The sequence below is a fragment of the Rhinoderma darwinii genome, chromosome 10 (assembly GCF_050947455.1).
Source record: "Rhinoderma darwinii isolate aRhiDar2 chromosome 10, aRhiDar2.hap1, whole genome shotgun sequence".
Lineage (NCBI taxonomy): Eukaryota > Metazoa > Chordata > Amphibia > Anura > Rhinodermatidae > Rhinoderma > Rhinoderma darwinii.
In genome coordinates, this window is record NC_134696.1 from 104,207,242 (window position 1) to 104,224,229 (window position 16,988).

Below are 16,988 nucleotides of genomic sequence, written 5' to 3' on the forward strand. Positions count from 1 at the left end.
ATTGTTCGGGTACTAATCAGTCTCAACCGGCAGGGATAATACGCTGAGTTCGTACGAAAGGAATCACACCACACAGAGTCTGGTACAAAGCTCCTCACTCAGCATCAGGCGTCACTGATTTATTTATTACACACATTTGTTCTATATCTCCTTTCTCCTGGGGGTGGGTACATGTTATCACACTTTTATAAAAGCACGTATCACTGTAAGCCTCTTGTTACTTTGTGTCATCCTTGGATAGGTTCACCCTTATCTGGTCCTTTAGATATGTCTTCATAGTTCATAGTTTGTTCATACCAGGAAGTGACTTGTTATTTTATTAGTGCGTAGTCCCTGTTCAGGGGCCATCTTGCCACGTATACTTATCTAATCCTATTACTATTGCTTCATCACAATTATGTACACAACTCTATAGTCTATATTTTATTAAAGAAAGAAAATTATTATAAACATTAACTTCTGTCCACTCCATCCTTCACAGTCCCCCCTTTTATCATTATTTTCTTCATTTCTTAACCTAAGTGTGTCCGTGCTCTGGGAAAGGGGAGTAAAAGGATTTTTTCACCAGTTTGAGACGAGCCTCCCCTATTAGGAGACCCCCCTTTGTAGCTGGACTTAAAGAGTCGGTGCACACCCTACACTATCTATTCATCTTCAGAACAATAGTCTCGATAAAGGGTGGTTGTTTTCATGGATGGAGTTGGTAAAAGTCCTTCAATTTCTGAAGAAAACATAAAAGTGGGAGTTACTTCAGTTATAGTTTTAGTCATTAATTTCTTCATACATGGTAATACACAACAAGCAATAACTGCGAAAAGCACTAGAAAGATTAAGATTACAATCCCAATTTGGGCCAGAATTTTCTGCCATCCGGTTAACCATGAGAAATACTGATCCCATGGGTCTGTGAAACCTCAATTTCGTTTTAATTCCTCGGATAAAGAAACAATCTGTTTGATTGCCATGGTTACTTTGCCGTTTGGTCCTGTGTTATCTGGAATAAAAGTACGACAGGTAGTACCTATCATGGCACAAACGCCTCCTTTTTCTGCTAGTATCATATCAAGGGCCATACGGTTCTGGAAAGTCATAGTAGATGTGGGTCCTAACTGGTCAGCTAGACCTTGTAAAGCGTCCCTAGTATAGTTAACAAACCGTTGCTGGTTGTAATAGATATAATTTATCCAATCTACATTTTTGTTAGCTGTGATCATAGGGATTAATGATTCAAATCAAGCTGCTACCTGATCCCGGGCCTTGAATTCATCTGGGACCCCCCTTGGGACTCCTATAGCATCTATATACACATGGGGGTCAAAACTTCCTTTCAGATCTCTTTTTTCCCCTTGTAAATATGTGACTATTTTGAGAGATGGTCTCTTGGGTTTCTAACTGTATACCATTCAATACTCCTAAATATCTCTTAAAATTGTTATCAAGAATACAAAATATCTCCTATTTCTTATTTGGCTATTATTCATACATAATATCATCCCATCAGTTTCTTTTATTACAATCGTAGAGTTGAGCCTCTCCTTGTTGCATCTTTCATAAGTCTTATTTATCATTTCGTTTCTATTTTTACTGGTTGTATATTTCTATAGATACTGTAAATCTGGTTCATAACAACAAAGCAACAGCCCCGGCGTCTCTTCTTGTATGCTAATGTTGGCTGTTTTGTCTATGTGAAGGTACACAGTCCCTCCATGTGGTCCTTTTTTCCAAGTCCCTTCGGTTGTAGTCACATTTGTAGTATAACACGGGGCATTGGCCTTACATGTGTAGTTACCCTCCTTTCTATCCACTGTGGCATTCGCCCACCCTGTCCTGAACTGTTCCAGTGATTCTGTACTGATTACGTGTACAGGAGTAGCAGTTCTGCCTTTTTGTATAAGAGCACACGCAACAACCGCCGCAACAACCGCAAAGATCTTCATTCTTCTGGCTGAAGAACCTTTTTACAATGACTGGCGTGAATCCAGCTTGCCTTTCCTTGTAGCTTCACTGAGGTGCTTGTAACGAGTAGGACTTGAAAAGGACCATCAAATCTTGGGTCTAGACTTTTCCTCACGTGTCTTTTAACAACGACCCAATCTGCTGGTTCTAGCTTATACGTCAACTGAATCAGGACCTGGAATGGAAGCAAATACTTGTGCATGCACCTTGGTCAATTGTTTGTCAAGCGTTGATACATAATCTGTTAGTCTACCATACTGCATTTGGAGCACCTGTGGAAAATAACATCCTAATCTGGGAGCCGACCCAAATAAGATCTCATATGGGCTGAGACCTGTTCTTTTTGTGGGCGTGTATCTTACTGAGAACAAGGCTAATGGTAGACACTCGGTCCATGGTTTCCCGGTTTCTACCATTGCTTTTTGGATTTTCAATTTGAGAGTCCCATTTAGTCTCTCAACCTTCCCACTGCTTTGTGGATGGTATGGTGTATGTAGGGCTTGACTTATGCCTAGAGCTGACAACACATGGTTCATGATTTCACCCGTAAAATGAGTTCCTCTGTCGCTCTCGATCACCTCTGGAACTCCATATCTGCACACCACCTCGTTGATCAGTTTCTTTGCTGTGGCTACGGCTGTAGCTTTGGTTACTGGAAAAGCTTCTGGCCATCCTGAAAAGAGATCAATACAAACAAGCACATACTCCTAGGTACCAACTTTGGGTAGTTGAATATAGTCTATCTGCAGTCTCTGGAACGGATATATAGGTCTGGGTGTGTGCTTCTGTGGTACTTTTACAGTTCTTCCAATATTATGTGTTGCACAGATCATGCATCCTTGTGTAAAACTGCTGGCCATCACACTAAACCCTGGAGCATACCACACCTTGTTTACCAAGTCCATCATTGCCGTTTTTTATTGGTGTGTCTCTCCATGTGTTATCTGGGCCATCATTGGGAACATTGTCTTAGGCAGGCACAGTTTATTCTGGCATTGCCAGAGGCCATCTTTTCGTAGCGTTGCTCCTTGGGCCGTCCACTTGTCTTTTTCTTCTTTTGTTGCTTGTCCTTGAAGTTTTTTGCCGTAGTTCCGGGCTTACAGCTGGTCTTGTTTCCTCTGGATCTTTTATCTGACATACGGCTGCTAACACGGGTAGCTTCTGTGCTGCTTGCTTTGCCGCTTCGTCTGCCAGGGCATTTCCTTTTGTCTCTGGTGAACTCACCTTAGTGTGAGCTTTTATCTTTACTACTGCTACTTCTGTGGGTAACATCAGGGTCGCCATCAAATATTTTACAAAGTCTGCATTCTTTACAGGTGTACCTGCAGAGGTCAAAAATTGCCTTGCCCTCCATATGGGGCCATAATCGTGTGCAATCCCAAATGCATATCGAGAGTCAGTGTATATATTTGCTGTCTTTCCTTCTGCATGTTGGCATGCTGCTGCCAGGGCCTTAAGCTCCGCTTCTTGTGCTGAGCGGGACGCTGGTAAGGAGGCTGCTTCTAGGACTACATCTTCGGTGGTTACTGCATATCCTGTAAGAAAAGATCCTTCTACAAAATACCTTGAACCATCCACAAAGAGTATTTAGGTCTGGGTTTTGGAGTGGGGTATCTTTTACATGTGCGAAGCCCACTGTTTCCTGGGCCATAAGGGCCATACAATCATGTTCATCAGTTTCAGACAAAAATTGTGACCATACTTTACCTACGTCTTCTCCCCCCTTGCTCCAAAGGCAGTAAGGTAGCTGGGTTCAATGTAGTACAGCGGTGTAAAGTAACCTGCTCAGGGAGAAGAAGCGCACAGGTTAATCTCAAATGTCTTGCAGTGGACAAATGCTTAGGTTGTACTTGAGTTAGAATAGCAGTAATATATATATCATGTGGTGGAAATGCCAGGACCAAATCTGAGGCCTTGTTTAACATTGAATTTACAGCAATGATAGCTCTCACACATGATGGGGAACCTCGGGCCACAGGGTCTAGTCTAGCTGAATAATATACTATCGGGCTCTGCTGTGGTCCATGACTTTGTGTGAGAACCGCAGTGTCATGTCCATTTTGTTCAGTACAGTACAAAGTATATGCTTGCGTAGAGGTACTCCATGGATTGGTGTCACAAGCCGCTACCAAACACAACTCCTCCTCATTCAGCTGATAATCCAGAATACTTTGAGAATCTCACTTTTATCAGGTTCTGCAAATACTTGATTAATACAAAAACAAATAAAAATAAAACATTCCCAAAAACTTTACATCAAATTAACAATGTCCAGACAAGTTTTGTTTTGCCTTCTCCCTCATCTAAATCCATAAAGACTCGTGTGAGTGATGTCACCTCGCCTCCTGTGTAACTTTGCTGGAGGGGGATGGTCTCTTACACATAAACCAAAATTGTACCTGATCAGTTCCTTCACCCTTCCCCCCTTTGTGGACTCTGCGAGAGTGATGTAGCAGAGTTCACAACTACATCTCAACATAACACTAATTTAACCCCTTGTAATGTACAACAGCCTGAAACAAAAATGACTTTTTCCTGACAAACATTTGATCTTTACCATGACATAACTCATGTGTGAAATCAAAAACAAAACAATTGTAGTTAGTTATTCAATAAAACAGAAAATATTATCTCTGATCACATTAATTACTGCAAACCAATAAACAGTATATAAAAATAGGGAACGGTGGGGGGCACATACATTTTCAAAACCCCGTGTCTCACAGTATCTGTAGTTTAATACATCTGAATTAACATCAAAACACATGAAATCTGATCACATCATAACACATAAATATCGTAACTTTTATAACCAACAGCGCTTGCGCAAAAGAGAAGAAATGTATTTAGGTTTGTAGACATTACTGATATATATATATATCTCAGCAGTGCATATTGAGATCCCTCTGTCTCATCAGCCCTGCAGACTGCACCCAGTCAGCCCCCCTCCTCCTCCTCTCAAACACAGCACACTTTAGGGGGGAGGGAGGGGGGTCACAAACTCGCAGCTTCTCACAATCTTAACACTTTCAATGCCGGCAAAACAACATACGTATCTGCAATCATTTATCACACCATTGTACAGGAATTATCTACGTTAATGTTTAACCGTACAATCTGACGGCCACCATCTCTATATTATGATGACGTGTTGTTTCATCAGTGAACTAAAACTGGAACTTCTGTAAATAGAAAAAACACTACAAATGACAAAATTAACAAGGTGATTATTTCATACTGATTTGGTTGGGCCGGGCGTGGCCACATCCTACGGAGGGGGCTTATAAAATCCACCTTCTTGTGTGAGTACCGGATATAACGGAACAACAGGTTTAGGTGTACCAAGATGGCCTCCTGGGGCGGGGAGTGGTGCCGAAGGCGTGGCATATATGGGAGGATCGGGGCGTGGAAAGTGACATGATACACAATATTCAACTTGGGGCGGGTTCTGTTAACCACAACTGGGACACTCCCACAAAGTTAGAATTCCACCGTCGCCATTATAGGGCGGTGGCTGGACACGTACTTTGTAATACACATATCTGATGATTTTACCCTTTCTGTCTCGTATTTCTTGCTCAGTAAACTTGTCTTTAGTTATGGCTATGGCTGTTCTTTGCCAAGCTAATGCTTCATCTAACTTTCCTTCGTCACTTAATCTTCCCTTGTTTTCCCTAAGAGCTGCAGCCCATTCTTCCATCTATAAATATGCCACCTATGTGCATAACTTTCTTACTATTTTCTACATTCTTCTTGCCTTCTCTTTTTTCTACTATCTCTTTTGCGGTTAATGAACCACATTCCTTTGCCTGTCTCTTTGTTTTAAACACATTAAACATACTGTTCTATATTTAACACCGTCCTGAGAATGAAACCTTATTCTCGATGTTTCTGAACACAAAACACAATTTTTTTTTTATTTTTTTTTAACACAATTATAACTGACTGTCTGTCTCTGTCGTCTTAATGGTATCAACCTATACCCTGCGACCAATTAAATTATTACACTTACACCTGTCGTCTTAATGGTATCAACCTATACCCTGCGACCAATTAAATTATTACACTTACACCTGTCGTCTTAATGGTATCAACCTATACCCTGCGACTATTTGTCTCTGTCGACTTAATGGTATCAACCTATACCCTGCGACGAATTAAATTATTACACTTATACTTATCACCTATGCCGGCGAGACGCGACTATCTATACTATGATTCTTGGAACCACACAGCGGGTTAACTCTCTGTCGCTGAGAGTGTGGCCGGGATCGACTCCAAATACCTCGGTATCTTATCACCTGCTCACTCTCCCACACGGATAAGAGCCAATATTCATAAACATGAACTTAACCTTACCGTGTTTTATTTGAAGCTGATCAGACTTCCTGGGAGCGTGGCTGGTGATTCGATGTTGAGGCGTCTGGGGGTCGTCGATCACAGACACGGCTTATCCCTCGAGTGTGGCCCCACGTCGAGCGCCAAAATGTTCGGGTACTAATCAGTCTCAACCGGCAGGGATAATACGCTGAGTTCGTACGAAAGGAATCACACCACACAGAGTCTGGTACAAAGCTCCTCACTCAGCATCAGGCGTCACTGATTTATTTATTACACACATTTGTTCTATATCTCCTTTCTCCTGGGGGTGGGTACATGTTATCACACTTTTATAAAAGCACGTATCACTGTAAGCCTCTTGTTACTTTGTGTCATCCTTGGATAGGTTCACCCTTATCTGGTCCTTTAGATATGTCTTCATAGTTCATAGTTTGTTCATACCAGGAAGTGACTTGTTATTTTATTAGTGCGTAGTCCCTGTTCAGGGGCCATCTTGCCACGTATACTTATCTAATCCTATTACTATTGCTTCATCACAATTATGTACACAACTCTATAGTCTATATTTTATTAAAGAAAGAAAATTATTATAAACATTAACTTCTGTCCACTCCATCCTTCACATGTAGTTATATTCTTGTATATAGGGGGCAGTATTATAGTAGTTATATTCTTGTATATAGGAGGCAGTATTATAGTAGTTATATTCTTGTATATAGGAGCAGTATTATAGTAGTTATATTCTTGTATATAGGAGCAGTATTATAGTAGTTATATTCTTGTATATAGGGCAGTATTATAGTAGTTATATTCTTGTATATAGGGGGGCAGTATTATAGTAGTTATATTCTTGTATATAGGTGCAGTATTATAGTAGTTATATTCTTGTATATAGGGGTCAGTATTATAGTAGTTATATTCTTGTATATAGGAGCAGTATTATAGTAGTTATATTCTTGTATATAGGGGGCAGTATTATAGTAGTTATATTTTTGTATATAGGGGCAGTATTATAGTAGTTATATTCTTGTATATAGTAGCAGTATTATAGTAGTTATATTCTTGTATATAGGGGCAGTATTATAGTAGTTATATTCTTGTATATAGGGGAGTATTATAGTAGTTATATTCTTGTATATAGGGGGCAGTATTATAGTAGTTATATTCTTGTATATAGGGGGCAGTATTATAGTAGTTATATTCTTGTATATAGGGAGCAGTATTATAGTAGTTATATTCTTGTATATAGGGGCAGTATTATAGTAGTTATATTCTTGTATATAGGGGGCAGTATTATAGTAGTTATATTCTTGTATATAGGGGCAGTATTATAGTAGTTATATTCTTGTATATAGGAGGCAGTATTATAGTAGATATATTCTTGTATATAGGGGCAGTATTATAGTAGTTATATTCTTGTATATAGGGGGCAGTATTATAGTAGTTATATTCTTGTATATAGGGGGCAGTATTATAGTAGTTATATTCTTGTATATAGGAGGCAGTATTATAGTAGTTATATTCTTGTATATAGGGGCAGTATTATAGTAGTTATATTCTTGTATATAGGAGCAGTATTATAGTAGTTATATTCTTGTATATAGGGGCAGTATTATAGTAGTTATATTCTTGTATATAGGAGCAGTATTATAGTAGTTATATTCTTGTATATAGGAGCAGTATTATAGTAGTTATATTCTTGTATATAGGGGCAGTATTATAATAGTTATATTCTTGTATATAGGAGCAGTATTATAGTAGTTATATTCTTGTATATAGGGGCAGTATTATAGTAGTTATATTCTTGTATATAGGAGCAGTATTATAGTAGTTATATTCTTGTATATAGGGGCAGTATTATAGTAGTTATATTCTTGTATATAGGAGCAGTATTATAGTAGTTATATTCTTGTATATAGGAGCAGTATTATAGGAGATATATTCTTGTATATAGGGGGCAGTATTATAGTAGTTATATTCTTGTATATAGGGAACAGTATTATAGTAGTTATATTCTTGTATATAGGGGCAGTATTATAGTAGTTATATTCTTGTATATAGGGAGCAGTATTATAGTAGTTATATTCTTGTATATAGGAGCAGTATTATAGTAGTTATATTCTTGTATATAGGAGCAGTATTATAGTAGTTATATTCTTGTATATAGGGGAGTATTATAGTAGTTATATTCTTGTATATAGGGGGCAGTATTATAGTAGTTATATTCTTGTATATAGGGGCAGTATTATAGTAGTTTATATTCTTGTATATAGGGGGCAGTATTATAGTAGTTATATTCTTGTATATAGGAGCAGTATTATAGTAGTTATATTCTTGTATATAGGAGTTAGTATTATAGTAGTTATATTCTTGTATATAGGGGCAGTATTATAGTAGTTATATTCCTGTATATAGGGGCAGTATTATAGTAGTTATATTCTTGTATATAGGAGCAGTATTATAGTAGTTATATTCTTGTATATAGGGGGCAGTATTATAGTAGTTATATTCTTGTATATAGGGGCAGTATTATAGTAGTTAGTTATATTCTTGTATATAGGGGCAGTATTATAGTAGTTATATTCTTGTATATAGGGGGCAGTATTATAGTAGTTATATTCTTCTATATAGGGGCAGTATTATAGTAGTTATATTCTTGTATATAGGGGGCAATATTATAGTAGTTATATTCTTGTATATAGGGGCAGTATTATAGTAGTTATATTCTTGTATATAGGAGGCAGTATTATAGTAGTTATATTCTTGTATATAGGAGGCAGTATTATAGTAGTTATATTCTTGTATATAGGAGCAGTATTATAGTAGATATATTCTTGTATATAGGGGCAGTATTATAGTAGTTATATTCTTGTATATAGGGGGCAGTATTATAGTAGTTATATTCTTCTATATAGGGGCAGTATTATAGTAGTTATATTCTTGTATATAGGGGGCAGTATTATAGTAGTTATATTCTTGTATATAGGAGCAGTATTATAGTAGTTATATTCTTGTATATAGGGGCAGTATTATAGTAGTTATATTCTTGTATATAGGAGCAGTATTATAGTAGTTATATTCTTGTATATAGGAGCAGTATTATAGTAGTTATATTCTTGTATATAGGGGGCAGTATTATAGTAGTTATATTCTTGTAAATAGGGGGCAGTATTATAGTAGTTATATTCTTGTATATAGGAGCAGTATTATAGTAGTTATATTCTTGTATATAGGAGCAGTATTATAGTAGTTATATTCTTGTATATAGGGGGCAGTATTATAGTAGTTATATTCTTGTATATAGGGGCAGTATTATAGTAGTTATATTCTTGTATATAGGGGGCAGTATTATAGTAGTTATATTCTTGTATATAGGGGCAGTATTATAGTAGTTATATTCTTGTATATAGGGGCAGTATTATAGTAGTTATATTCTTGTATATAGGGGCAGTATTATAGTAGTTATATTCTTGTATATAGGGGGCAGTATTATAGTAGTTATATTCTTGTATATAGGGGGCAGTATTATAGTAGTTATATTCTTGTATATAGGAGGCAGTATTATAGTAGTTATATTCTTGTATATAGGGGCAGTATTATAGTAGTTATATTCTTGTATATAGGGGCAGTATTATAGTAGTTATATTCTTGTATATAGGGGCAGTATTATAGTAGTTATATTCTTGTATATAGGGGCAGTATTATAGTAGTTATATTCTTGTATATAGGGGCAGTATTATAGTAGTTATATTCTTGTATATAGGGGCAGTATTATAGTAGTTATATTCTTGTATATAGGAGGCAGTATTATAGTAGTTATATTCTTGTATATAGAGGCAGTATTATAGTAGTTATATTCTTGTATATAGGGGGCAGTATTATAGTAGTTATATTCTTGTATATAGAGGGCAGTATTATAGTAGTTATATTCTTGTATATAGAGGCAGTATTATAGTAGTTATATTCTTGTATATAGGGGCAGTATTATAGTAGTTATATTCTTGTATATAGGGGCAGTATTATAGTAGTTATATTCTTGTATATAGGGGGCAGTATTATAGTAGTTATATTCTTGTATATAGGGGGCAGTATTATAGTAGTTATATTCTTGTATATAGGAGGCAGTATTATAGTAGTTATATTCTTGTATATAGGGGGCAGTATTATAGTAGTTATATTCTTGTATATAGAGGGCAGTATTATAGTAGTTATATTCTTGTATATAGAGGCAGTATTATAGTAGTTATATTCTTGTATATAGGGGCAGTATTATAGTAGTTATATTCTTGTATATAGGAGCAGTATTATAGTAGTTATATTCTTGTATATAGGGGGCAGTATTATAGTAGTTATATTCTTGTATATAGAGGCAGTATTATAGTAGTTATATTCTTGTATATAGGAGCAGTATTATAGTAGTTATATTCTTGTATATAGGGGGCAGTATTATAGTAGTTATATTCTTGTATCTAGGAGCAGTGATATAGTAGTTATATACTTGTATATAGGAGCAGTATTATAGTAGTTATATTCTTGTATATAGGGGCAGTATTATAGTAGTTATATTCTTGTATATAGGGGGCAGTATTATAGTAGTTATATTCTTGTATATAGGAGCAGTATTATAGTAGTTATATTCTTGTATATAGGAGCAGTATTATAGTTATTATAGCTTTACATGATGTTACTTTTCTTCTTATACTGTTTTTAGAGAGATGTTTTTTTTACCCATGAAACTTACTGAAAACATAATAATAATTTCTGAGGATTCCTTAGATTTCTCTTCCGTCTCTTTATTATCTTTGTCTTTAGTTCGGTGAAGACAAAAAAAAAAACGGAGGAGCTGTGCCTAGCAACCAATCAAATCCCTTTTTTATGCTTTAACCTGCATTGGTAAAATGAGAGCTGGAATATGATTGGTTGCCATGGTTCGCCCCTCCCCTCCCTGCCTGCATCGGTCTTTATACACTAGGCTTTATGTTTATAATGTGATTTGTTACGTCTTTGAATTCGCGTTTTACAACTTTCTAATTAATATTGATAACATGAAATGTCGCCGCTGTTTATTGTTATCACTTGTTTTACATGCTGGGAAATTCTTACATTGAAGCCCCAACGGGAGGCACAACAATCGTTTTACTAATCCACAAACCGCACTTTTGTTTTCATATATGCAAATTTTGACAAAATTGACGCAGCCTCGAGGTAACGGAGAGAACTCATCAAACTGGTGCGAAGTGAAATCGCCCATAGCGACTAATCAGTTATATTCTTTCATTTTACCAAGGGCCTCCGCAAAATGAGAGCTGGAAGCTGATTGGTTGATATGTGCAACCGCTCCAGCTTTTGTTTGCGTCTGTTTTGATAAAATCCCCCCATTATTTCCACCATCTTCCTCTTCCTGGTAGGGAGTATTTTAAGGCTCGGGCTCCTTGGTGACTTTTGCTCGCGTAATCTCAATGTCTCCAGAAGGGGGAGAAAATATTGCGAATTCTGAATTCTTGCAATTTGTTGCTCGTACTTCAGAGCTGAAATCCCAAACCCTCCGGAACACCATAGTTTAGGTGCTTTATACAACCCGATATATATTTGTGCTGCCGCTGCTCATTCCTGCACCCCCTCTTCTCCCCTTCCCATTATTATACACCTAAAAATTAATCGCGGGAGGGATCGGATGGTTTTCACCCGTCAATGTTTATCTGCTGCTTAATGATATTATTCAGATGCGAGGCTCTAACCAGCAGCAGCGGGCGATAAATCTCCGTCCAAGCTGCCGCGCGGTATCTGGCAGGGAGGCTGATTTATGAGGCAGCTGAGAGGAGACGAGAAGACCCTAATGGCTCCAGTCTCCATCGCCCTCCCCGAGCTGCCACCTCCGTGTGCCCTTCCTCCCTCTCTCTCCGTTCTCGCTCATTGGGTGCACCTCCGCAGTTGTGGCCTCAGATACAATCTGCCGCATTGTACACATTGAAGATATCCAGGAGTGGGTAAAATCCAAGATCTTGTGACCGTTGTGCCACTAATGCCCCCGCCATGCCCATCCAGTGAGCAGCCATGAATGCCCATCATAGGGAAACAATGCCCGCCAGGGGTCAAAGTGCCCTTTAGTGTACCAGGCATAACATTTTATTTGTAAATTGATTCATGGTTCACCCGCCATCCCAATAGTCTCAGGATGTCCACAAGTAAGGCGTTTTTGCCTCCATTACTCCCATGGTCGGCCGGGTTCCTCACACTCTTTCTATCTTTTCCACCAGGGCTGCAGAAGGAGCCAGGATGCCCGGGCTGATGAATCGATTCACAGGCGCCCCTCTGCCCCTCACGTCGGCGGAGATAAGCTCCTGCGTCAGTGGCTACGCCCTGGGGATGACCGCCTCACTCACCTACAGCAACCCAGAGACTCAGCCTGTAGAAGGTAAGATGGACATGATATACTGTACTGCTCAGCATGTGTTATCTGGGGCGCGACCATAGAGGGAAGGGGGCGCTGCACTGATGCTGCTTAACTCAAGGCCTTACAACCATATAGTGCCAAGATAATACTACAATATGCAATCCTCGAAAGTTCAACAAATAGTGCATAAATAATATACATCATATAATACTGCTATATAGTGTCAAGATAATACTTCCATATACAGGTCACATAATACCACCATATAGTGCCAAGTTAATACCACCATATACAGCCCAAATAATATCACCATATAGTGCCAAGATAATACTTCCATATACATCCTACATAATACCACCATATAGTGCCAAGTTAATACCACCATATACATCCTACATAATATCACCATATAGTGCCAAGTTAATACCACCATATACATCCTACATCATATCACCATATAGTGCCAAGATAATACCGCCATATACATCCTACATAATATCACTATATAGCGCCATATACATCCTACATAATTTCACTATATAGTGCCAAGATAATAATGTTATATACAGCCAAAATAATATCCCCATAAAGTGCCAAGATAATACCGCCATATAAAGCCCAAGTAATATCACCATATAGTGCTAAGATAATACCGTCATATACATCCTGCATAATATCACCATATAGTGCCAAGATAATACCGCCATATACATCCTACATAATACCACCATATAGTGCCAAGATAATACTGCCATATACATCCTACATAATATCACCATATAGTGCCAAGATAATACCGCCATATACATCCTACATAATATCACCATTTAGTGCCAAGATAATACCGCCATATACATCCTACATAATACCACCATATAGTGCCAAGATAATACCACCATATACATCCTACATAATATCACCATATAGTGCCAAGATAATACCGCCATATACATCCTACATAATATCACCATATAGTGCCAAGATAATACCGCCATATACATCCTACATAATATCACCATATAGTGCCAAGATAATACCGCCATATACATCCTACATAATACCACCATATAGTGCCAAGATAATACTGCCATATACATCCTACATAATATCACCATATAGTGCCAAGATAATACCACCATATACATCCTACATAATATCACCATATAGTGCCAAGATAATACCGCCATATACATCCTACATAATACCACCATATAGTGCCAAGATAATACCGCCATATACATCCTACATAATATCACCATATAGTGCCAAGATAATACCGCCATATACATCCTACATAATATCACCATATAGTGCCAAGATAATACCGCCATATACATCCTACATAATACCACCATATAGTGCCAAGATAATACCACCATATACAGCCTACATAATATCACCATATAGTGCCAAGATAATACCACCATATACATCCTACATAATATCACCATATAGTGCCAAGATAATACCGCCATATACATCCTACATAATACCACCATATAGTGCCAAGATAATACTGCCATATACATCCTACATAATATCACCATATAGTGCCAAGATAATACCGCCATATACATCCTACATAATACCACCATATAGTGCCAAGATAATACCGCCATATACATCCTACATAATATCACCATATAGTGCCAAGATAATACCGCCATATACATCCTACATAATACCACCATATAGTGCCAAGATAATACCGCCATATACATCCTACATAATACCACCATATAGTGCCAAGATAATACCACCATATACAGCCTACATAATACCACCATATACATCCTACATAATACCACCATATAGTGCCAAGATAATACCGCCATATACATCCTACATAATACCACCATATAGTGCCAAGATAATACTGCCATATACATCCTACATAATATCACCATATAGTGCCAAGATAATACCGCCATATACATCCTACATAATATCACCATATAGTGCCAAGATAATACCGCCATATACATCCTACATAATACCACCATATAGTGCCAAGATAATACCACCATATACATCCTACATAATATCACCATATAGTGCCAAGATAATACCGCCATATACATCCTACATAATATCACCATATAGTGCCAAGATAATACCGCCATATACATCCTACATAATATCACCATATAGTGCCAAGATAATACCGCCATATACATCCTACATAATACCACCATATAGTGCCAAGATAATACTGCCATATACATCCTACATAATATCACCATATAGTGCCAAGATAATACCACCATATACATCCTACATAATATCACCATATAGTGCCAAGATAATACCGCCATATACATCCTACATAATACCACCATATAGTGCCAAGATAATACTGCCATATACATCCTACATAATATCACCATATAGTGCCAAGATAATACTGCCATATACATCCTACATAATATCACCATATAGTGCCAAGATAATACTGCCATATACATCCTACATAATATCACCATATAGTGCCAAGATAATACCGCCACATACATCCTACATAATACCACCATATAGTGCCAAGATAATACCACCATATGCATCCTACATAATATCACCATATAGTGCCAAGATAATACCGCCATATACATCCTACATAATATCACCATATAGTGCCAAGATAATACCGCCATATACATCCTACATAATATCACCATATAGTGCCAAGATAATACCGCCATATACATCCTACATAATACCACCATATAGTGCCAAGATAATACCACCATATACAGCCTACATAATATCACCATATAGTGCCAAGATAATACCGCCATATACATCCTACATAATATCACCATATAGTGCCAAGATAATACCGCCATATACATCCTACATAATACCACCATATAGTGCCAAGATAATACTGCCATATACATCCTACATAATATCACCATATAGTGCCAAGATAATACCGCCATATACATCCTACATAATACCACCATATAGTGCCAAGATAATACCACCATATACAGCCTACATAATACCACCATATACATCCTACATAATACCACCATATAGTGCCAAGATAATACCGCCATATACATCCTACATAATACCACCATATAGTGCCAAGATAATACTGCCATATACATCCTACATAATATCACCATATAGTGCCAAGATAATACCGCCATATACATCCTACATAATACCACCATATAGTGCCAAGATAATACTGCCATATACATCCTACATAATATCACCATATAGTGCCAAGATAATACTGCCATATACATCCTACATAATACCACCATATAGTGCCAAGATAATACTGCCATATACAGCCCACATAATATTACCATATAGTGCCAAGATAATACTGCCATATACATCCTACATAATATCACCATATAGTGCCAAGATAATACCGCCATATACATCCTACATAATATCACTATATAGTGCCAAGATAATACTGCCATATACAGCCCACATAATATTACCATATAGTGCCAAGATAATACCGCCATATACAGCCTACATAATATCACCATATAGTGCCAAGATAATACCACCATATACATCCTACATAATATCACCATATAGTGCCAAGATAATACCACCATATACATCCTACATAATATCATATATTGTCCAAAGTAATATTTAAAATACTCCCTATTAGGCCCTGTTCACACAAAGTTCTCTGGCACTGTTTTTGACACGGGAACCACATTGGAAACCGCAATGCCTCATATTTATTTAATTGGGAGACGGAGGCGTTTTTTTTACCGGGAGCTGGGAAAAAAGCTCACGGAAAAAGAGGCGTCATGCCCTTTCTTCAGGCAGAGAAAGTGTTTTTTTTTGTGGTGCTCAATGGCCGCGGCCGCAAAACGCGGCAAAGAGAGTGCAGGCAGCTGAAAATCTGCAGCAAAAGTCCTGAAAGAATTTTGAGGCAGATTTTTCCGCCTACAAAAAAATCTGTGTGAACAGGACCTTAAGGCGGGATTCACACGACAGGGATTCCCGGCCGGGTGCCGGCCGTTCATAAATCGTCCGGCACCCGGCTGCATTAGGAATAATAGACCCCTAATGGGGCTATTCACACGACCGTTTTTTTGACGGCCGGGAAAACCGGCCGTCAAAAAATAGGACATCCTCTATTTTCAGCCGGGTGCCCGGCCGCCCGGCTCCCATAGAAGTCTATGGGGCCGGGTAATACACGGCCATCACCGGAATGTGTCCCGAGTGATGGCCGGGTCTACCGTCGCTCGCGCACTCTCTCTCCTCCTCCTCACAGAGCAGAGTGCATGTGAGGAGGAGGATCTTTTATTGC

At 37.9% G+C, this 16,988-nt stretch overlaps 1 protein-coding gene across 1 annotated transcript in view; it reads left to right on the forward strand.

Moving 5' to 3' along the window:
• Nucleotides 1–16,988, forward strand: part of VWA5B1 (von Willebrand factor A domain containing 5B1) — a 126,878-nt gene that overhangs the window by 34,343 nt on the left and 75,547 nt on the right. The window contains exon 2 of the mRNA XM_075840487.1: nucleotides 12,555–12,712. Within this exon, the coding sequence (XP_075696602.1) occupies nucleotides 12,574–12,712 (139 nt within the window). The 5' untranslated portion in view covers nucleotides 12,555–12,573. The remainder of the gene's footprint in view (nucleotides 1–12,554; nucleotides 12,713–16,988) is intronic.